The sequence below is a fragment of the Rhynchophorus ferrugineus genome, unplaced genomic scaffold (genome assembly GCF_030347505.1).
Source record: "Rhynchophorus ferrugineus isolate W39M unplaced genomic scaffold, kcgeb_rfMv2 rfM8, whole genome shotgun sequence".
Taxonomy (NCBI): Eukaryota; Metazoa; Arthropoda; class Insecta; order Coleoptera; family Curculionidae; genus Rhynchophorus; species Rhynchophorus ferrugineus.
In genome coordinates, this window is record NW_027472587.1 from 23763974 (window position 1) to 23787933 (window position 23960).

At 32.1% G+C, this 23960-nt stretch overlaps 2 protein-coding genes and 1 non-coding gene across 3 annotated transcripts in view; 2 read left to right on the forward strand and 1 right to left on the reverse strand.

Annotated features, from left to right (window-relative positions):
- Positions 1–23960, forward strand: part of eEF2 (eukaryotic translation elongation factor 2) — a 171230-nt gene that overhangs the window by 125711 nt on the left and 21559 nt on the right. The gene's annotated exons all lie outside the window — the stretch shown is intronic.
- LOC143200591 (ionotropic receptor 75a) lies at positions 2863–15765 on the forward strand. Its single transcript, XM_076411071.1, has 6 exons — positions 2863–3083; positions 3148–3318; positions 6182–6408; positions 12471–12682; positions 15194–15468; positions 15523–15765. Exons 1-6 carry the CDS (start codon positions 2995–2997, stop codon positions 15755–15757), a joined length of 1209 nt encoding a protein of 402 aa, XP_076267186.1. The 5' UTR covers positions 2863–2994; the 3' UTR covers positions 15758–15765.
- On the reverse strand, positions 11940–12013 carry TRNAI-AAU (transfer RNA isoleucine (anticodon AAU)). Its single transcript has one exon. It is a non-coding gene; the product is annotated as a tRNA-Ile (tRNA).

A 23960-nucleotide genomic window follows, 5' to 3' on the forward strand; every position in this document is an offset into this window, starting at 1 on the left:
GAGAGTCTCTATAATCAGTGTGTAACCCTTGAAGGGAATTATGTTGAATAAAAAAAACTAATTCCGCCTAAAAAATGTGTTTTACTATGGTAGGCCGGGGAGTTTTCAATTGACCTGTTAACATATGTTAATCAATTAATTAATTATGAATTATTCAACATTAAGCTTATTCACCAGATATGACCTTCTGATTTGACTGACTGGGATTTTCACATCTCAAAATTTCTTTTGGGAAAAAGACTTTTGTTAAATGAAAAAGTGATAATTGCTGCAGATGGTTATTTATGTGAACTTATTGAAGATACAGGATATTGAGGACATTTGATATTCAACACTATATACAAATACTTAATAATAGAACTGAGTAATAAAAATCTTTATACTGCTGATTCAGTGGCATAGAAAATGATAAAAAAGACCATCATACTACAGAATACTAATTATTTTTGAAACTGCCAAACGTATTTCGTTACGACAAAATAAGAATTTTAAGAATCCAATCAAAATTAAAATTGGTCATGAATTTTATTGAGTTACATCCACCATATTGTCCGTTATTTTCTTAAATCTTAGTGAATGTTACTAAAATCTTGGCGAAATTGGTTTTAGTTGAATATATTCGATTACTAAAGTTGTAATACAATGCTTATATAAAATAACGTTTTACAATTTTATAATTAGTGGCAGAATACAAAGTTAAAGTAACCAGTATATTTAGAAAGAAACTACAACCGAAGTACATAACTATATCGAAGTATATACTTCTAAACTAAATATATATTTATGTCGTTAAATTACTGACTGTTGGACATTTCAATAATACTAATAAGTATTTTGAAGAAATAATACGTCTTTACTACATACTAGGTATTACCATGTATAGCCCGTTTAATAAAACAGTGAACTCACGTCATCTGAATTGATGATGTCAAAACGTCGCAATGTTGTCAAATCAATTCTGTTTTAGATCATTTTGGCTTTAACATAGAACAAAATTTGATCTAAATAATGTAATTAAACAAAAATATTGTTATCGAATATAATTTATTTTAACGTTATAATACATTTAACGCATATATTATCGAAGGACTTTTATTGTTAGTTCATGATTCCTTCGGTGCAGTGTTTCATTGTAAAGTAATTTTGATATTACTGTATTTCTCCTTAGTTTCTTTTGTTATTACCTGTATACTTCTTTCTTGACAAAACTTGATTTAATCACTGCATTCTCCCATTGAATTCGCTATATCTGCAAAACAGTTGGTATTCCTTCTCTCCTCGCACATTTTAAGCAAATGCTCATGTATATTCTGAACAATTACAAACATAACTGTTACCCTAAATCTTTCACACTCTACAATAAGATTCCTACAGCTATTGTATATTAATTATATACTCGCCTTTAGTTGTTTCCACTCTTATCACCTTGTCTTGGTAATTGCCAGCATTGAATCATAATCATATTTCATCATTCATCATCGATGTCATTTGTTAATTTCTTCTTCAATGTGCCTGATGAAGTTCATCCAAACTGATAGTGTTATTAACCATCCCTGTTTCCAGCATGAAGAACAATATATCTGAAATGAATTTTTGATAAATGTTATGACTATTGATAATTAGACTAATTGTTATTCCAAAGTTTACATTTTTCTATCAACTATTGTTGTTATGTCTCATTTAAATATGCAAATTGAAATAATAAGTCTTCTTTGATTTTATTATATGCTTTTAAAAATTGTATTCTTTTAAAAACAATATCTGGAGGTTCCATTAAACCTCATCGTAGGTTATTTTTACAAAATTTAAATCTTATATTACCGAACAGTGCATGAAGGGATGTTCTATATTTTTCCAAGAGTTGCATATCTCTGCATAAGCTTTCCACGGATACTTTCTAGACTAACAGTTATCTCTAAAATAATTGTATTAAATTATTTTTATATTGAAAAAACTGCTCAATGTTTTTTCATATATATTCATTTCATATATTTTATCGCTGATAGAGAATCAAGTTGATCTTGATTCGCCACCTGCTTTGTAAAAAAGCGCAGCAACTTAATACTCTTCGGCATTTTCAATCAGAGTAATAATAAGTTGCGATTTGAAATTTATCAAAACAAGCAAAGCGTTAAAACAACGTTTGCCGGTTTATAATCTCTAGTATATAGTTTTTCGTCAATGCTTGTAAATGCAAATAACAATGCTAGATTGGCAGCAATCCAATCATCAATCCATTTTAAATTTCTTTTTAACATTTAAAAACAGTGTACGAGTCAAGTCATGCTTCATTGACCAGAACAGGTTGCAATCAGAAGGCGTTTTGTCTGACGAGTACGCTGCCTGCGTTATAACTTTTCATTCGAGCTGTCCTTGCAACAATTTTTGTACAAGCAGTGTAACAATTTTTGTAATGCGTAGCCGAGCGATGTCATGCAAGAGGATGACTTTACACCTGTTGACACTCACAATTGCAGATTTTTTTTTACAAAATCCGTCATTCAATTTGTTCAATTGACGTCAGTAGACATGTACAGTAACATAATATTTTAGAATCTCGCAATACACTACATCTTATGACTATGAATATTTTGCATTGGTATCGATGTGGATGGTTTTCTTGAACTAATCCATTGTTTTTAGAGGCAAGCTATGAAACTGCGATATTTAAATTGATAGAAATGTCATTTTTAGTCAATTAATGTGATAGCCAATTGCCCCCATTTTAAATGTTCCCCATATCATGTAGGTGCTTGAAAACACTTGACTCATGAACGGTTAAACTGTAAATTTTTTGAGAGATTGAGATAGGTTTGGGTCCATTAAGTTTTACAATATTTAATATAAATGTATAACCACCTAACACGAATCCGTATTTCTACAGTGAACTCATTAAACAACCTAATACTTCTGTGGCTTGTTTTATTAATACTGCATATCAATTAATACTTATTCTAGATACAAGAACCATATGAAGAATCTTTGGAGGATTACATGAAGAGTGACGAAAATATCACAGTAAATACATTCAACAGATTTCATTCGCGTTTAATGTTCTTCTGTAGGCGGTATTACAATTTTAGGTAAGCAGCCGCATAATCATTTCAATAATTATTAGGACTAATTAAAAATAATGTATTTCACAAGCCTTAACGTTTCTTCAACAAAATCATGGGGTTATACCCAACCGAATGGACATGTGGATGGAATTGTTGGTGGTCTTCTTCGAAAAGAGATCGATATTGGTATGTCACCGATATTTGTAAAACAAGAACGGTTATCCTTGCTTTCTTATGGCAGAAAAACATGGAATCTGAGGTAAGCCATAACTAGGATTCTTTTCTTCCAGCTAAAAATATAAATATTTTCATAGTCTCTTGTGGTTTTGAAAGGTCTCAGAACACCGAACGACAAGTCTTTGTGGGTTGTTGTTAATCAAAATAGCGAAGTTTACGATGATAATTATATGAACTTGAACAACGAAAAGGATTTTTAAAGCATGAGAATTCAAGTTGGTTACGATGGCGTGTTTAATGAAACGTGTAATTATTTGGTATAAATGTTTTAGAAGTCATGATCTGATAGTGAACATCCGTGTTTAGGATCATTTCGATTTAAGATGTGGAATTGCAAGCTTTATCTTGAACAAAAGCTTACAAATCTACTAGGATTGTCTCTTACCTTAGGTAGTTCCTAAAGAATTTTGCAATAGTAAATGGGAAAAACGCAACATCTGGAAGGCGGGTTCTACGCGTGTTGAGGGAACACAAGTTTGGTCAATGAATGAACGCAAGAAATAATTTTTTTTTGGAAAGTTGTGACGGTTGATGCAAATTATATTTACAAACGAGACTTTCAATCATACAAAATCGTGGTCAGATCTTGGTAGCAATCCAGTACATGAAACGTGAAGGGTGCTTTGTTATGAATTTCAGGGGGCTGGTCAGCAGGACACAAACAAACATGAGAGAAGAACTACATCAAAAGATGTTATTTACTATCGAATGACAATGAGCTTAACGAGCTTCACCTTTATCGGTTGATTCAAAAACTGCATTTTTTTAATTGTACCTGGAAAATGGCGTTGGGTTGCAGAAAACAATGTATATTATTTTCAAGACTATGTTCTTTATTGTCTATTTTTAGTTATAACAAAAACTATTGATGAAAAATCTCTACAAATTAGTGTCATACGCCCAATGCCTTACCATCTTGCATTAGTATTTTTTCATACGCATTTGAATTAAATCCGTATGTTAATCCCTCATTATATTAGGAAGTATAGGGATATATTAATTTTATTTATTTATATGAATAAAAATGAATCCCCGAGGTGTATGTACGCGTATAACTTTAGAACCACTTTTGGTCAGGACAAGGTTTGTACAAGTTTGTTTGTATCTCATAATATGAAGAGAGTGACAATACATTGAAAAATTTACGTTTCTTTTAAAATTAGCTTTGGAGCATAAAAAGACAATTCAGCCAGGTTTGTTAAGTTATACAATTCTATGAAATAAACAAATTAAGAAAAATTAATACATATAAACGAACACAACAAACAAGTTCTCGAATGGTTTTAAGCGAAAATTGCTTGACACTGTGCTTGATGGAATGAAAGTGATATAGTTCAGAGAAAGGTAGCTTTTTGTGTTGGTGCCGAAATTCCATAGAAACTTAAAATGTGCATTATTTTATAAAATCACGTCACAAATTACATCCTAAAGACACAAATCGTTAGGAATCATTGTGAATTTTATACCTGTACAAAGAAAAAATACTTTCAGTTAATTCATTCGTGAATTTCTTTTGTGAACAGCGATAATTAATAGCAATGATAAACATGCCAGGAAAAAGTATAACACAGTATCAAAGGAAGCTGGCATGCGACGTACTAGCTTCTATCCTAGGGCAAATACGCTAGATACGCTGCCCCCAAGAGTCAGCAGGAATCACTATCGGTGGCTTCCGTTTCTGGCTTACAAAGTAGTCATAATTTATACTTAATTCCAATCCTACAATTATATCTATAATTTACAGTAATTTAAGAATTATGGGAAAGATGCGAATAAATAATAAAATAGAGGAATAAATAGAATGGAATGAAATTAAAAGGAGAAAACTGGTATATTCCGTGAACAAACTCAATATTTGATGAAACTTAGGTTAGGCAGGACGAAACACAGTAAAATCAACAAATTAAAAAATGTAGGGCTTATCAAGTTCTAGCGTCCACTGAACATGTTAACATATTACATCTGGTAAATTAAGCCTGATGAAAGGCCCAAACTGTTTCTGTTCGGTATCTGCACAGGTGGCAAAACTCAGAAAATGTAGAGACGACAACCCCGTCTTCAAGTTTTTTATCGTTATTTCAATTTTCCCAAAAAATATAAATGCTCCATAATAGAAAATTACATCAAAAAACACAAATTATAATTAAGACGGTTTAGATATTTTGTAGATACCGTAAATTTTCTAATAATCGATTCTAGGAGTTCCAAATTTCCTCAAACCACATGCATTTTTATGTTAGTTTCCTCAAAAAATATTTATGTGTCGCAAAGTGGTTGATATTTTCTAGGTTTATAGTCCTGCAAGAGCAAAAAAAATATTGTTTCGAAAAAATATTCATGTATATTAAAAATAGATATGATATATCGATATTTTTTTGACAACCCTAAATTTATATGAATTTCACCGCATATGAATTGCTGCACTTTGGAGGTGCTTTTGGGATTTTGGTACAGGATCTAATGTCGTGATGCCCGGCACATTTAACGCATCGTGGGGGGGCTCGGCAATACGAGCTGGAATGCAACGAGGAATTGCAAGCTTTATCTTCAACAAAAGCTTACAAATTTATCAGGATAGGTTCGTCCATCGATCGATGGACGAACCTGTCTCTTACCTTAGGTAGTTCCTAAAGAATTTTGCAATACTAAATATGAAAAATGCAACATCTGGAAGGCGGGCGCAAAGTGGTTGATATTTTCTAGGTTTATAGTCCTGCAAGAGCAAAAAAAACATTGTTTCGAAAAAATATTCATGTATATTAAAAATATATATGATATATCGATATTTTTTCGACAACCCTAAATTAGTTGAATAATCGAGTTGAGTCTACTGTACAAAATATTCTATTCCTTTTTTTGTATTTCAGATTATTAATTTGTTTTAGGGCGGCTTTTATTTTAAGAAATCCCAAGTCGAGGAAGTCGTACCAGATTTTCCTAAAGCCTTTATCGAGCGGCGTGTGGATTGGAATCGTATTGCTAAGCCTAGCTTCTATAATAGCACAATTGCTTATTCGCGGTGTAGTAAAATCACCACGATTTCCAGGAAGTAACGCTGACATGACTTCGAGTTATATTATTTTACGTACTCTGGGATCACTATGCCAGCAAGGTAGTATCAAGTTATATTTAATTATTTAGTTAGACCTAAGGAACCTAGATATAAGAAACCTAGATGTAAAAAAGAATAACATATATAGTCTATACAAAGTAGCAGTGAATCTACGTCATCTCAATTTATACCGCAAAGTTATAGCTTAATAACAAAGGTCTAACCTAAATAAAATAATGAAACAAAAATGTCAATCAAAAAAATAATCGGCCAGCAATATAATCAAATATAATTTATTTATAGTACATCTAATGCATATATTATCGAATAATTTAAAATTATGATTGATATTACAGCCACAATAATTTATACGTTAGAGTTGTTTTATTACATTTACAATTAACTATTTTTCACACCACCCATGAGGTAGAGTTCTAGGAGTGTTTTTCATGTAGTGGTGTTCCCTGGAGGACTAATCCACCTAATTTATAATTGTATATCCAAGTAATGGTATTTTATTTTCATTAGAGAGCATATTTACCTTTTTACGTCTAGTTCTTGTTTCCTTCGACGATGTCTTTTCTTGTCAAATTATGTTGATACCACCGTATTTTATTATCACCTGAATACACCATTCTTGTTAAAATTAATCACTGAAATCTCCCTAATGCATTTACCATATCTACAAAACAGTTAGTGCTCATCCTCTCCTCATGCATTGTAACCTAATGTTCATGTATAATTTTGAACAATTATACGCATATCTATGCACATAATTTGTTAATATTCTACAAAACAATTTCCTACAGTTATCGTATATTAATTATATACTTTCTTCTATACTTTATCTTTAGTTGTATCCACTCTCATTACCCTGTCTTGGAAATTGTCAGCACTAAATCATAATCCTACGTTCAGAAAGTTTAATCCAAGTGAATAACTAAGCCGTCAATTTCCAATCTCTATAACATTTGTTCACGATTTCATCTTTTGTCAATTTCTTCTTCAATGTGTCTGATCATCCAAACCAAAGGTGTTATTGGGCATTCCAACTCGACCGTTCTTAGAAGAACAAGAGCAATATATCTGTAATGAAATATTAATAAATATTATGAATAAAAATACCTAATAAATTGTTATTCCAACGTTTACCTTTTTCCATCAACTTCTATTGTTTTAAAACTTTTTATTATCATCTTGCCATGAATGACCATTGCCCCATTCTACATTTCTATACACAAATTGAAATAAGTCTTAAATCCTATATTACCTGACAGAGTATTGTTTTACATGTCTTATTAAAGACCATATCTCATAGCTTTAAACTATCTATGGATAATTGCCAGACAGTTTCATCTGAAATAATTGTATTTAATTATGTTAATATTGGAAAAATACTCACTGTTTTTATACATTTCATATATTTAATCTCCGATAGAGCTAATATCAAACTGATCTTGATTCATCACCAGCTTTTTAACATATGAGGGCGTTTTTTTTATTCGGTGAATTCCAGATTATATTTTTCATTTTTTGAGATATTTTAGTCATCGTGTCCATGCTAATATTCAGTGCAGCTACAATACATTAAACATATTTTTAACAAAAATCCTAGCAAATTATAATTTAATATGCTTGCCTCTCGAATTTCGTTCACTCTCTCATCCCTGTTTGAAGTAACTGATCAGAGGCGCAATTTGTTTTGTTTGGCTTCGGCATTTTCAGTCAGAGTAGTAATAATAAGCAGCTATTTGCAATGTATCAAAACAAGCAGAGCGTTAAAACAACGTTTCCGGTTTATCACCTGTATTTTTTTATAATTAATATTTTGAAGGATTTTGCAGATATTTGACAACCGAACCATTTTAGGCTCATTCATTTACATGTTCGAACGTATCAGACAGCACTGTATCTCTTTTTAATTGAAGTAAAATGTGAAGGACATATTGTCTCATTCTAAAACGAATTTACAAATTGCGGCAGGTAATACATTAAACATCTTGATGACGTAAGTGCACTGTTTTTTGGATAGACTATAGATAGTGATTTAAACCCTTCAAAAATATTAGGTACTTCCATTAATTTTTATGCACGGTTTCTGTTCGTGAGATACGAAATATTAATGGGAACACCTGTTAAATTGGATGGTATCTACGGAAGTTCTGCTGGGCTGGGTTTAAAGTACCAAACATGATGCGGTATAGCTTGTCGGGCACATGGTTTCGAGAAACAACATTGTTCTTTGGACACGGTATCGCCATTTTTCCATGAGATGGAAACAATTTGAGATCATTAATTGGAAACAAACAAATTGCAGAGGTTTATTCGTAAGTAATGTACTTACGTACGATATCGTACGAAGTGAAGTACCAAAGTACGAACTTGATTTATTTTTTATTTCCATTCATTGACATCAAAGTTTTCTAAGTATCTATTCTGCATTGGTCTTATCAATGAGACATGGTGTTGAATCAAACGTCAAAAGTAAAACAGTCGTAACAAAAGTAGAGTGGTGGTTGCTGTTAAAAATTGTAAGGTGTATTGTAACTTTTCCAGAATTAAATATATAAATTAAATAAATGCTACATTTTTCTGTTACCATTTTTTACAGTTTCGTTATGTTATACTTTCAAAACACATCGTCGAAAGGCCTGTTAAGCGATTTTGATCATTCAATTTCTGAGAAATGTTTTAAATAATTTTAAGAAGAAAATTATCATTCAATTCAAAAGTTTTATGAGAACCTAATACGATGCAAAGTGTTACTGAAAGTTATGAAAGAAGAGAAGAAGTGAAACGAGATCTATTTTTAATTCATTATCATTACTCGAAGTAATTTCTCCGAATAACGATATAAAAAGTAAGGAATAAATGTATCTTAATGAAAATAAAAACTTTTTCAATGAAACTGTTACATCGCATCATTCAAATGTGCAATTTTATGATTAAAAAGGCCGGGTATATTCTTATATTATTTAACATGCGCTTTCAATACAAATAGGAAATGAAATTCCAGTTTCTAATGACGGAATATAATTTAGAAATAACTTGATCATATTCTAACTCTCATTTAAAAAAATTAAACCTGTAAAGAAAAAAAGAGTTATTAAACTAACACTAAAACTTAATTGTTATTGTTTGTAAAAATATTCAAAGCGTCTTATATTTGGAACCTATTTTCAAATACAAGGCGTATCTGTAATTGCTTTTCGGTTTATTGTTATGTAATATAAGTTATTTATTCAAAGTATTGGACATATAGTTATATACATGGATGGAAAAATCATCTCTCAGGCAATTTATGGATGCCATTCCAAAAGAATAGTTTTCCTTTGAGTTAATCTATTTTTCAACCAAGTGCTGCTTTGCTATACAGCCAGGTTTTAAGAGTATGGTGGGTGCAATAATCCCATCCAAGTGATTTCAATACTTCCGTCGTTTTGTTGTATGAGACGGCACATTGTCATATAATTTTTTTGTTCTGGCCTAAAACCAGGTGGTGGAATGCATGACGCATACCTGGTCGCGGAGACTTGCCCTGGAGTAACAAGCTGGACCGGGTTATGTGGAACTGCCTCTGGGCTTACCAATACACTAAACCGCCTTACAGTTGACCCTTGTGGATCGCTGCTGTTACCTCATTAAATTTGGGGATCATCACCCGCTAATCGGACAGCCGTTATTATGACTACAGGGACGGATGAGGTCGTTTCAGCCTGGAAAAGGGAGAGGTTAGCGGTATCGCGATACTAAGCATGTCGACCAGATCGTGAACAAGCGCGTTTTCAGAAGAACTTGATCTGAGTTGTTGTTTGTGGAATGACTGAGATATAAAGTGCCTGATTTCTGGAGTGTCAGTTTCCCTATGAATATGATTATTTTTGACAAACCATGGAGCGTTCCTAAGGAGCTTATTTTGGAAAACTTGAAGCCATTTCACCTGGTTGGGTGTAACAAAGTTGAAGTAGACATTAAATCCCTAGAGGAGTACGGACCTAATTAACCTTTTGTAAAATAAGCATTTGATGGAGATGGGAAGTCTGCTAGAACGGCAGAGGGGATAGTAGGTGTGCTATCCCCTCTGCCGATGCCAACCGAACCGTCGGTCGAAGTGGAGACCTAGGTACGTGACGTTATTCAGCCATGGAATTGTTAAATAAGGCTGGGGCCAGAGGAGAACCTTGAGGTACGCCAGCGTCGATTTGTTTTTGACTGGAAAGTGTTTTCCTGATCTTGACCTGGAAAGATCTGTCCGATAGGTAGGACTTGATGAGAGCGATTATGTCTTCTGGGAGGCTTAACCGCACGCACTTTGCGATCAAACCGTCGTGCCAGGCCTTGTCAAAAGCTTTGGTTAGGTCCAGAAGGACTGCTCCAAGCTATTTACGTTGGTCAAGAGCGTGGTTAATTTGTGCGGTCAGACGAGTAGCCTAATGGACCGATGCGTGGTGAGCGCGAAAGCCGAATTGTTCATTAGGAATGATGTTGTTTTCCTTTGTGAAAGAGTTGAGAGCGTAGAGTATTTCCCTCCCGACAGGCTTTGAGATGGGACTGAGAAGGCCGATGGCCCTGTAGTCAGATAGAGATGATTTTGCTCCTTTCTTAGAAATAAACGCTATATGTTCGTGTTTCCAAGACGCCGGGAAATGTTGCAGCCCCATGATGGAGTTAATGATGTTTGCCAGTTCCGCGAGGTGCTCATGCGGGAAATTTTTTAATTGGGTAATCGATATTCCTTCGAAACTTAGAGATTTTTTGGTTTAAAGTTTGCCGATAATAGTCTGTAGAGACTTTGGAAACACGAAATGGTTGAGAAGAAAGGCTGGAGTGACTGGTCTTTTGATGGAGTTGGATTCGTTTATGACAGTGTCGTTGTATTTAGGTTTAGTGTCTTTGCGGGAGGGATTGTCATATAGCAAATCATGTCATTGAGCATAGTTTAGACGTTTTTCGATTATTCAAATTGATCATCTGTTGTCGGTATTAAATGTTTCTCAAGATTTTAACAGTTTATAACGTATGACATAAACCTGGTTCTACCAGACACAGATCATGATTTTACTACCAAAGCGATTTAGCCTTGCAGCCTTGTTCTGCCAGGTGATAACATCAACATCATTTTTCATCACCTGTTTTATTCAATACATAAGCTAATTGTCTGTCATTCAATTCATGTGGTATTCATCTTTCCATTTGTTGGATCTTGTTCATCGTTCGTAATTGTTCACAAACTGTGACGCGGCTCACATTCATCTATTCTACCAATTAATTTTCAGTTTGTGTTGGGTCTTCAATCAAATGTTTTCGGTTTACAGGATGTTCTTTGCATCCATATAATCACGTTTGAATTGTCAAAACCAAGTTTCACATGTTTCACATATATAATTTCACAACTGCGATGCAAGTAATTATTACAAATCTCATTCGGAAAGCAGCGTAATTAATTTAACAATTTGAGTTCCATAGATCAACGGAATCTACAAAATAGTAAAAGGATAATGAGTTTCATGAATCAAATTTCTAATATAATTATATTGGGTATGCCCCTTGGTATATTATTCGAAAAACGGAAATGAATAAAAAATATATATTGGCCCATGGGGGGATCGAACCCACGACCTTCGCGTTATTAGCACGACGCTCTAACCAACTGAGCTAATGGGCCTGGTGACATTACTTCTTACTTGTGAAAGCAGCATCCATAATATGATGGCGAAATTATAATAAGACTGAGGCACATTATATATATATATATATATATATATATATATATATATATATATATATATATATATATATATATATATATCATATCATACAAAAATCAAAAAGTGACCACCGAGATACCTGGTACCGTTAACAAGATTGGAAAAACAATGAATTTAATGTTTTAAACTTTTTGAGACAAAGAAAATTTACTCTAAATTCTAATAGTTTATAATTTTAAAGAGGACACACCAAAACTACAAGTAAAATAAACAGTGTATCTATTAAAGCAATATATTAAATATATTAATAAATTAAATATTTAGAGATTAAAATCTTCAAGAGGCACAATGCCGAAATAATTTGATCTTCAGAGATTGTACAAATAAGATTAATGATTGTTCTTATTGTTGAAGGCATGGGATCGTGTTCGAATCTACTATCAGGAAGAATCGTCGTAATCTTCACCCTGTTACTTGGATCCATGGTCTACCAGTTTTATTCGGCAAGTTTAGTGTCGTTCCTGCTGAACGTACCAACGACCATCATCACGAATATGCAAGGCATTCTAGATCAAGGTTTTGGCGTTGGTTGTCAGGACACCTTGTACGACAGACTGTATTTGGCAGTGAGTAATCATGTACAATTTATTTTTACGAGTCATGCCATTATAAAAGCTCGTTTTCCATGACTTCCGTTTAGATGCAATGTTACTATTGTATATATTACTTGAGGGTTATTGTATTGTAATTTACTATTGATTTTTAGAACTCTAATTAAAATAATAATGTATATAATTGTAAAAGTTGTAATTATATATTTTCATTAATATATTAACTGATTTACATATATTTTTTCGTCTGTCAGTGCTATAATATATATATTTTTGATATATAAATTATAGATTATATTATTATTGACTATACTAGATGATTTCATGAATTTTGAACATTTTTTCTCTTCATCTTCTACAACTATTTCCCATCTCTTTACCAGCATGGCGATACCGTGTCGAAAGAACGATGATGACTTATGAGTGATCCATTTTCATATTTTTTTAACATTTTAAAATCGTGTGCCAGCCAAGGCATACTGCATCAATACAAGACGCAGTTCAAATTGTTCAAATGACATCAATAGATATTTGTAGAAGTAGTTTAATTTCATAGGTTTTAATAGCACGTAATACATTACAACTTGTGATACTTTACACCAAATGTACAGTAAGCAAAACATGACTTTTGCGCTTAAAATTGTTGTAGTGGATCCACTTTTTAAATCCAGTTATAAGACAATACAGAACACCCTTTTTTCCTGGTAAGCAATTAAATCAGAATGTTGAAATGGTTCGTATACGATATGATATTCCATCCTCATCAACTGCTAAAGCTGCTTGAAAGTTGCTTGAGTTGAGCTGGTCATCCAATAAGTTGCAATTCATTGTCTTCAAACTTAATGAATATCCAGAATATGATATTGGGCAATCCGCGAGGGAAATTGTCGAATTGAATTTAATTGTTAGATTAGTTAGATACCGCTAAATATTAGAACGGGTAGGAACGTTCGTTGATATATTTTGTTTAGTTTGTTTAAACGCTTGCTACTATTTGTAGGATTTGTGCAATATATACTGATGTATTAATCCCGTACTCGCCTTGCTTGTATATTAATGCGAGTATAACAGAAGAGTAGTAATAAATTGATTTGTAAATTAAGATTGTTAGAATTACATGGGCATAGAAAATACTAGCTGACTTTTAAACTTGTTTGATAATTAGGTTAGAGCAAGGTTATTGCGGATAACGTGAGAGAGAGAAAGGGATGAGAGCAAGAGAAAAGATACAGAGCCGTACCAATTCTTGCGCGTTGCCAACCGTAGAATCCTGTGCAGGTGCTACATATGTACCTATGGCACATCTGAACCGAATGATGACCAGTGACTGAATTCTCCAAAAACTTAATGATATCCGATATCAAATTCTCGGGGTTGCCAGATTTTCGTTTTCGTTTACTGGACGTCTCAGTTGGAGCCCCGTTGGACGTGTTCAACATCTGGTATTATATTTTTCGCTATTATAATATATAAATTTCGACATGCCTCAAGGTCGCTGTATGTTAAACTATAAAAGAAAAAGTCATTAATAGGAAGGTATATTGATAATTATTTGAAATTTATATAAACAAAATCGCGTTGAATAATTATTAAAATAAAAATAAGATGTCTTTATTTACATTAATTTAATACTATGGATGGAAATGTTGTTATATTTAGGATTGTTCATAGGCAAGAGTGTAAAATTCTACAACAATTGAAAGAAAACAATACATTATGCATTAAATACCATTTCAACTAAGTCCCGTCACAATAAGTTTCATAAGGAACGAACAAAACAATGACGAAGTGGAAATCGAGCAAGCGATTAGAAAAATATGATTTTTTTTTATTGTAACAAAATAAACAAAAAATAACGAACTGTTGCTTTTTCGCCAGGTTTAGCTGGGACCATTCGAACGTGTAGATAATAATAACTAGGGAAGTGTATTTCAAGAGTGGTAATTTTAACACAAGATTGCTGAAACAATGTTTTGAAGATTAGTGAGAATATATTGAGTAACAAAATATATTTTCAACTCTCCTATTAAATCACAAAACTTATTGGACGTTCTAGTTGATTATATTTCTCAGATTGATTAAAATTTTATTCTGGGGACCTTCTTTCCATGATAAACCAAATTATTAATAACAATAATATTAATGTATAATAGCAATGAGATAATAACTATTAATTTATTAATATGATGGGATATTTAGTAAGTTTGTGGATTTGTGTTGTGTTGTTAATTGAAAAATTATATTATAATTCACTGATTAATTTGACACAAGCTCAAGTTGTTTTATTGCATTTATGCAAAAGGAACTTTCAGATTGTTTAAAGTCGCATTAGAATGTACTTTTATTCTATTGTCTGTTGTGTTTTTAAAATATTCAGATTAAATATATCTTTATCATAATATTTTGATTTTGTTATTCTGAGTTTTTAGTTCTACTGTAGACGTTAGTTCTATTATATTCGGAATTATTCTTAATGATCAGTATATTTTGTATATCTACAGTATGTTATATTTGTTAATTATTTAGCGATCAAGTAACAATGTCACGAAAGAGATTTATCGAAGAATTTTAAAGAAGACTGATAACAAAACGGCTTTTCTACAATCAGAAGAAGGCATGGAACTAGTAAAGAGAGGACAGTATGCTTTTCATATTGGTTTAGAGATGGCGTACCCAATAATTCAGAATACTTTCGACGAACATACAATATGTGAATTAAGAGAGGTTCCAATGTGGGGAAAAAGGCATGTCCATGCCGCCTATCAGAAGAACTCTCCCTTCAAAGACGCCATGGATGTTTGGTAATGTTATTTCATTATAAATCCATTTAGGTCTTTCTATTAAGTTCTTTTCAGCCTAGCTCGTTTGAGTGAGAACGGTGTATTGAATAGGGAGTACATCTTCTGGCACCCTAAGAAACCGCATTGCTTGCTATCCGGTACAGCCATCACTATCAATACCGGATTGAACGACTTTTACCCAGCTTTGGCGGTGCTTTTCATTGGTATGCTTTTGAGCTTACAGATACTCATAATGGAACACGTATGGTATAATAAAACACACGCCATTATTAAACCTTACTGTGAATGATTACTCTAAACCTGATTCTGATTAACATGTTTCTGTTTTCGTCTTGTTTTCTTTACATTGTAGATACTATTAAATAGTAAATATAAATAGTTTTACGTGAAAGTTAGTTTTTTAATTGAGCAACATAAGGAGAATAAAAAGGATTTATCAACTGATGTAATTATTTATTTTAATTTTTTGCTATATCGGTAAAAATATTATGCAATAAAATAATTTCGAAAATAGAACTAACGTGTTTATGATTTACAGCAATTTAAAGGTATGGGTGTAAATTTGTTTTATTTGGGATTGTACATGAGTAAAAGTGTAAAACTCAATAACAAGTGACAAAAAAATATATTATGCATTGAAAAACAGACTGAGTAGCACTTCTATTTTTAAACTCTATTTCTATTAATAGAACCAAAAATTAATGCCTATACAAGTTTCGATTGGCTAGAACTGCACATGCGCACTTCTAATCTAGCCTGACACTTTTCACAACTACGCGTCTTTTTCTATATATGCCTTGTTGTTTACCACCGTTGTGGTTCGAAGTCACTTTTATGTTAATTTTCTATTTACATTTTGTTGAGGTAATATAATTATTTCATAGTCAAAATTAGGGACAAATAATGCGAAAATAAGTATATAAGGTATGAATTATTAGTAAAATATTCTCATTTTATAACACTAATTTTGTATATTGCTATGGCTCAAAGCATATATTTTTATGTTAAATAATATGGAAACAGAACTTATTTGAAGATTATAGTAAAGGTAAGAATGAAATGTGGTCATGTTTCTCTACGTCTATTAGTTATTATACTTATATCTTCCTGATATATCCTTCATGATATTTTAAAACATATTTCGAATCAATCAATCACTAAGAAGGAATGCTAGGGTGTCAGTTGAAAAACTATTAGATACGTTGGATGATCTGGTAGATTTTATAATTTGGAAAAGGATTTTGAACAGTGAAAGACCAAACGCTAGTATTTGTCAGGATCGTTTCATTATTAATACATACAGTTCAACAAAATTCAGGCAAATTTGAAGTCAAATATTACAACAAAATATGCAATGTAAATATCAATTAAATCTGCGAGAATAGTTGTGTTGATTTGTGGGTATAGGTATGTCGGTAGCTGTCCAGAGTTTACGATAAAAAATACTTTGTGTAATCATGTGCATTTGATATATATGTATGAGAAGATAACGGGTACTAATTCTTTTGCAGATAATGTAGCTAGTGTTCGGGGAGAGAAGACACTGATTAAATTGCAAGACAAGAAATTAGAAAAATTATACTAAAAAAACACACATTGAGAAGCAGAAGAAGCAAATAAGGAAAATGGCATCGATAATAGAATAAACAATATATCTACAAATTCGAAATCAGTCAATCAAGAATCTCAAATTGAAATTATTAATAACATAGAGATGGTGCTTAAGAGATTTTAACAAAAAAGCATGTCGAAAAGAAAATGTAGGATAAGTTATTTTAATCCAAACATTTGTTTTAATATTTTATTTAAATGGTTTGGAGATTTTAACAAAAAAGCATTTCGAAAAGAAAATGTAGGATAAGTTATTTTGATCCAAACATTTGTTTTAATATTTTATTTAAATGGTTTTTAAATTTCAAGTATGTCTCTAAATATGTATTGCTTAGATTACATTTTCTTTATTTATTTTATTCCATTTGTTACAATAAAATTGGTTAAATGATGTAATATAATTCGACATAATTTATCTGCTCCGAGGAGTTATATAAACCAAAAGAAATAATAAATCACAAAGCTTCAAATCCTATGTTATCAATTTATTCCAACCACTTTCTATTAAGTACACCTTATATTTACACTATGCTGAAAAATCATAATACTTCGTTTAAACATTTAGATTTTTTCTTCTTTTGAAATATCTGTAAAATCAGGAAGATATAAGTATAATAACAAATAGACAGAAAACGTATACAAACGTTTCCAAATTATTTAACAAATCCTTTGTTCTTCATTAACCTCAAAATGACAATAAAAATATATTCTTTGTTCTATAACAATCTACTAAAATTATAAATGATAACATTTTACTAATAATTCATACCTTATACACTTATTTTCGCATTATCTGCCGCTAATTTTTCCTATGAAATAATTATGTTACCTCCACAAAATGCTAATATAAAATTAACCTAAAAATTACTTCTAACCACAACTGTGATAAACAAGGCGTATATAGAAAAGGACGCGTAGTTATGGAAACCGTCAGGTTCCATTAGAACTGCAGTTCGAACTAGCCAATCGAAACTTGTGTAAGCATGGATGTATAGGTTTTTTTAACTGTACTTTAACCGTACTTTTTGTAGCTTTAAAGGTAAAGGTAAAGTTTTTCAGTTTTTTCAGTGTAGAGAAATAGCGGTTACGAAGTATTAAAATCAGTAATACAAATGTTGGCGTACAAGTTTTTCTAAATTACTATAGTCGCGAATTTCGCGAAAAAAACAAAGTAATGAAAGTAAGTCGTATTTCAAAAGAAATTATTACCAAACTAAATAGCAAGAGACTAGAGTAAGTACAGAACGTTCAAGTTTTGATGAATAATGGCAAACGAACCGAATTACGAACTGGAAATCGAGCAAGCTATTAGGCGCTTGCATGTATTCTGATTGTTTCTTTTTTAGAAATGTTTTGTAAGGAAAAATTGGCAAAACACATGTTAATAAGCATGGTTACATGTACGCTGGTAGTAGAACCTCCCATTTGAGTTACAGCAAGTAGGTTTGGTAGCTTTGTAATACGCTATCTCTTCTGATGCTACTAGATACGTATAGCAAGACTTATGGCCATGAAAAAATTCACATCGATGTCTATATAGATTACTCTTCTGGCCTAAAAGTTTCAGTTGGTTTGCTCTGGGTCATTCTTTGTTATATACAGCAAAATCAGAACTTTGCAACAATACGTCATGCAGTCTGTTATTTGACATTGACGATCAGTAGACATTTGCAATAGGGTTTCATTCGGTTTTTAGATAATTTTTAACAATTTTATGATCATGAATACTCTTTGGAGTCGATGTAATGCTTTTTATGAGCTTTTCCTTACCTGACAAGCAATTCAATAGCTATGTTGAAACGTTTGTTAGCTTTTTTCCTTTTTTTATTATTATCATCGCATATAAACGTGTGAAAACAGTCTGTTTTGATGTCTGAAAATTCTATGGGAGTTTAAGCAAGGTTGCCCAATAAGTTTTGCATTTCTTGTCTTCGAATATTTTTAACCCTCTAGACCGTTATTTGTTATATACATCAAACAAACGGAATATGTCGGGGCAATATCTCTATAAGTTTCTAGAACTATTTGATTTTGATCATAGAATATTAGTCGTCTGTATACACTAAATAATCGAATATTATAGAATGGAAAACAGTTATTATATGTAGAGAAACATCAAAACTATTGAATTTAATAGGTTGTTTAATAGTGATAGTGTATATTGATATTTTGCCTTTTCACGAATATATTTTTCTGACCAAAATAAGTTTAAATTATGAACATCAAGATGGTATATTTGGCCAATATTGTTATATGGTGTAGATATTTGTAGATTAGCAATAGCTACAAAGCTTCAATCCTTTGAACTTTGGTTATATGGTCGGATGCTAGTTCTGTCATCAAGCCCTGATATTGCATTATGATATGCACTTAGGATATGTAACACGATATAATGCACTTAGGATATGTAACAAATATCAGATGTTACGAGTTAAATTAGAAGGAAAAATAGGAAGATAGAAACGACTTACCGGAAAGATAATAAAATATCTTAAAATATCATTAAGGATTAGTGTAGCACTAGTACTAATTCTACACATAGTGCATATCACAATAGGAAGAATAATATGGCAAGTACATTTATAATATTAAATAAAATATTTTCAAACTAAGCATAAAGCATAATAATAGTTGGATAATTTTTTTGCGGAAAATGTATAATAATATTATAAATGACGATACCATTCGATTACCTAAATACATCTTAATTTGTGAAATATTTTTTGTAATACAAGGAAAACGGATGTTGCTCGTTCTTCTGTGACAATCGCAATTTTGAATCTTGCCAGGAGATGGATATACTTTATACTTGCACATATGCATGAATTGTACATACGCAACAATACAGAACAAGGTATTACCATCCTAGCCATATCAGGGTGGGTTCGGATGCCTTCTGGGATAGTCACTAGCCTTAATACTGATGATCGAGCTTTGGTGCACACTTTAAGGACACTTATTTAGGATCGATGTAATACGATTTTTTAATTTTTACTTTATTGCTATTAGAATTCGTGCGCTAAAGGAGTTTATGGATTTAAAACTCCAACACTTTAATGAATAAAACCCAGTAATAGCAACAATTAAGGAGCAGCATTTAACTTACTTTTCACGTACAATAAATGTTTCCCAAAAAGATGATTTCGAATAGGAGTTACATCGATTGCCTACCATGGTGTGCAGACCTATTCCAACAAGATTTATTTTTATGTAAATATCTTACATGTCTTATTAATAAAATACTTCAGGAGGTAAAACAAAATGTTAGTTAAAAAATTTTGGCAACTGTTGTCAATGGTATGGAGAACATCTTGACGATATACATTTCAAAAAATAAATTAGAAATATTCATTCACAACATACTTCATAAAACAGACTCTCATTACAGTTTATTTAAAAATATATTAAAAATCTTCGTTTTAGCTTTCGATAAAAGAATAAGAAACATCCACGAAAAAAGAATGTATTTTTACTATCTGTAGTTATTAAGTAAATTAAACTTCAATTTGTAAAAGGTGAAGGTGAGATCTAATTAGTTTTTTAGGTCAGGGTTAATAACATTGTTAATTGTCTGTCGTTTGTCGTTAGTATTTCCTTCCGCAATGTTTTAGAACATATCTGGGCCAATTACTAATTTATTGACGACTTGTCTAGTATATGCAAACACAATTTCAATTGTATTTTTACTAAGCAAACACTGTATTCATTTAAATACCTATCATCTTTAATATCACATAATTGTATGTGAGTCTGCTTTATGTAGTACAAAGAACAATAATTTTTAATTGAGTGACAGTTTCTCTTAAACCTAGTTAATCGAACGAATGGAAGCTAAACCATTCATCCAGTCATTTATTAACTTCTTCGAAAGTGCTGATCTGTAAGTGCATCTCCTATGTATAGGACGCAAGGATGATAACCATAATTTTTCCTTTAGAATTTCGCAATAAATCAATATATATCAATATAATAATCAATTTTATAACGTCGTATTTTACCGTCGTCAATCATATCACATTGAATATCATATATGATATTCTGAAGTCTTCCTTTATTGTTTATATTGGCTATATATGTTCGTTTGAACACTCACTATTATTCCATGTAAGGATTATATTTACGCTATTTGTAGTACCCTAAAAATGTCATAGCCATCGCTATTACTCCCCTCCAAGGGGAGCAGCTACGAAACGTACTTCTAAGGGGTGATAGTTCTTGAGGACTTTTGCAACTACATTATCATCGGCCCAGAAACAACTTGGAAGGTAGGAATCCAGCCTTAGTTAGAAGTTTTGCAGGATCACGTAGCGTCTTCAGAAAAGCAGGATGTAGTTCCCTTGGGGCGTTTTGTTTTGGGGAACCTGTAAGAGTGGAAGCTTGGAAGTGTCCCGTCTCATGGAGCAATTGCGTCCATGCGGTGTTGTTACATCTCGTGGGAACGTCGACTGTGTAGTATTGATAAGTTCCTCATGTCTTGCTTCGATTTTCGTGTTGAGCAGGTGGGCCTTGTTGAACCTACTGGCAGTTTAATAATATCGGGATCACCAATTTTAGGAATGATCGTTTCTTGTATTTGTATTGACTTTGTTTGTTTATTTGAACACTCACTATTATTCCGTGGAAGAAATTTGTATGGGAACCGAAAACACTGATTCATAAAAATTTCCTTTATTTAAGTTGCAGCAACCTTGAGACATGTGGAATTTTATATCTTACCATAGTGTTTTACAAAATACTCAGAAATATTATTCCACGTTGATGTTGAACACATGCTGGGTGCCAGCAGTGATGACCGGTAAATGATATAAATGATCTGGCAAGCCTGAGACGTTGATCTAGAGCAGGAGTGGCGAATATTTATGAATCATGACATTATATCCAGACGTTATAAAAAAATTGAAATTGGAATTAATATTAGCGTGACTCCTGTTGTTGCAGATTAGATGATGTTAGATGATTAGATGAAGTTATTTTGTAAATATCAACTCTGAGTTTTAGTTCAGTTTGGCTTTGACATACAACAAAATTTTACCTTAAATAATTAAAATAAAATACTTTTTTTTGTTTATTTTTTTAAAATATATTTTAAAGTCTCCTTTTACCAACCATGGGTTTATCTCGACTGGACCTACAATTTAACGTGGGCTCCGAACCACGGTCATCAGCATTAAAGCCTACCGACTGGCGAGTGATCAACTTTAGAAATAATCCCAGAAGACATCCGGTCTTACCCAGCCTGGTTACTGGTGTGACTGGGATCATTTTCCTTGTCGGATTTTACACTCTAGCCTAGAACATTCACAAATGTTAAACAATCACAAACATAAATTTATGACTATGCCCCAGCAGGATTCGAACCCGCGGCTATCGTAACAGTAGGAGGACTGTCCCATCTCCTTTACCACTGTACCACCAAGCCGGCCAAAATACTGATATCAAATATAATTTATTTAACATTATATATTAAATATAATGCATACATTATCGAAGGACTATAATTAACTACACGGTTATAATAGTTTATAAGTTAGGGTTGTGTTTGATTATATTTACATTGAACTCTTTTCCATACCACTTATGAGTTAGAGTTCTATGCGCGTTTGTAGTTGAATGCTCTGGAGGCCTAATCCACTCAATTAACAATTCTATGTCCAAGTATTTCCATATATTTTACTTTCATTAGGGGGATAGTTTAGTTTGTTCTGTTAATACCTGTATACATCATTATTGATAAAACTAGATTTAATCACTGCATTCTCCTAATGCATTTGCCATACCTGCAAAACAGTTGCTATTCTTTCTCTCCTAATACATTTTAACCAAATGTTCATGTATATTCTGAGCAATTCTACACATATCTGTGCACATAAATCTTTCACACTCTACAATAAGATTTCCTACAGTTATCATATATTAAATATATGCTCACCTTTACTTGGTTCCATTCTCATCACCTTGTTTTAGATATTGGCAGCATTGAATCATATATTCAGAAAGTTTCATTCAAGTGAATAAGTAAGCTGTTAATTTGCAATTTATCTACCTTCTGTTCACAATTCCATCATTTGTCAGTTTCTTCTTCAATGTGTCTTATTGAGTTTATCCAAATCGAAGGGTGTTATTAATCATTCCTGTTTACAGCACCAAGTACAATATATCTGCAAGTTCCATACGTAACTCTTCGATACTTTTCAAACTAACAGTTTCCTTTGAAATAATTGTATTAAATTATGTTTTTATTGAAAAACTACCCACTTTTTTGATTTGTCACCCGCTTCGTCTGAGGACGGTTTTTTTTCGGCGAATTCAAGAACATATTTTTAATTTTTTGAGATATTTCTCCTCCATTATCTCGTTTCTGTTCAAAATAACTGATTTGAGACGCAATCTGTTTTGTCTGGCTTCAAAATTTTTAATCAGAGTAATAATAAGCAACGATTTGAAGTTTATCAAAACAATTAAAGCATTAAAATAACGTTTGTCGGTGTGTCGGATTATTTTTTTGAAGAATTTAGCATACGTTTGATAACCGGACTACATTGACAGGCTAGTTCGGATAGATGTTCGAACTTTTTAACTAGAATAAAATGGAAAGGAAACTATTGTCTGATTCTAAAACGAATATACAAATTGCGACAGGCAGTACATTAAGCAACTTGATGAAGTATGTACAAAAAAACTTCGGGTAGATTATATTATGGTTTTGCGATGTTATTTTTAGCAGATTGAATGCTGAACTGGAGTCATATGTCAAACGGTTTCTAAGCGAGTCTTTAATGCTATTATTTCTTTGATGCTATTTGGACGTAGGTAGATGAAGATTTGGTTAAAATAGCGCGAGATAGCTTCTACCAACAATTAAATGTGTCTGGTAACGAATT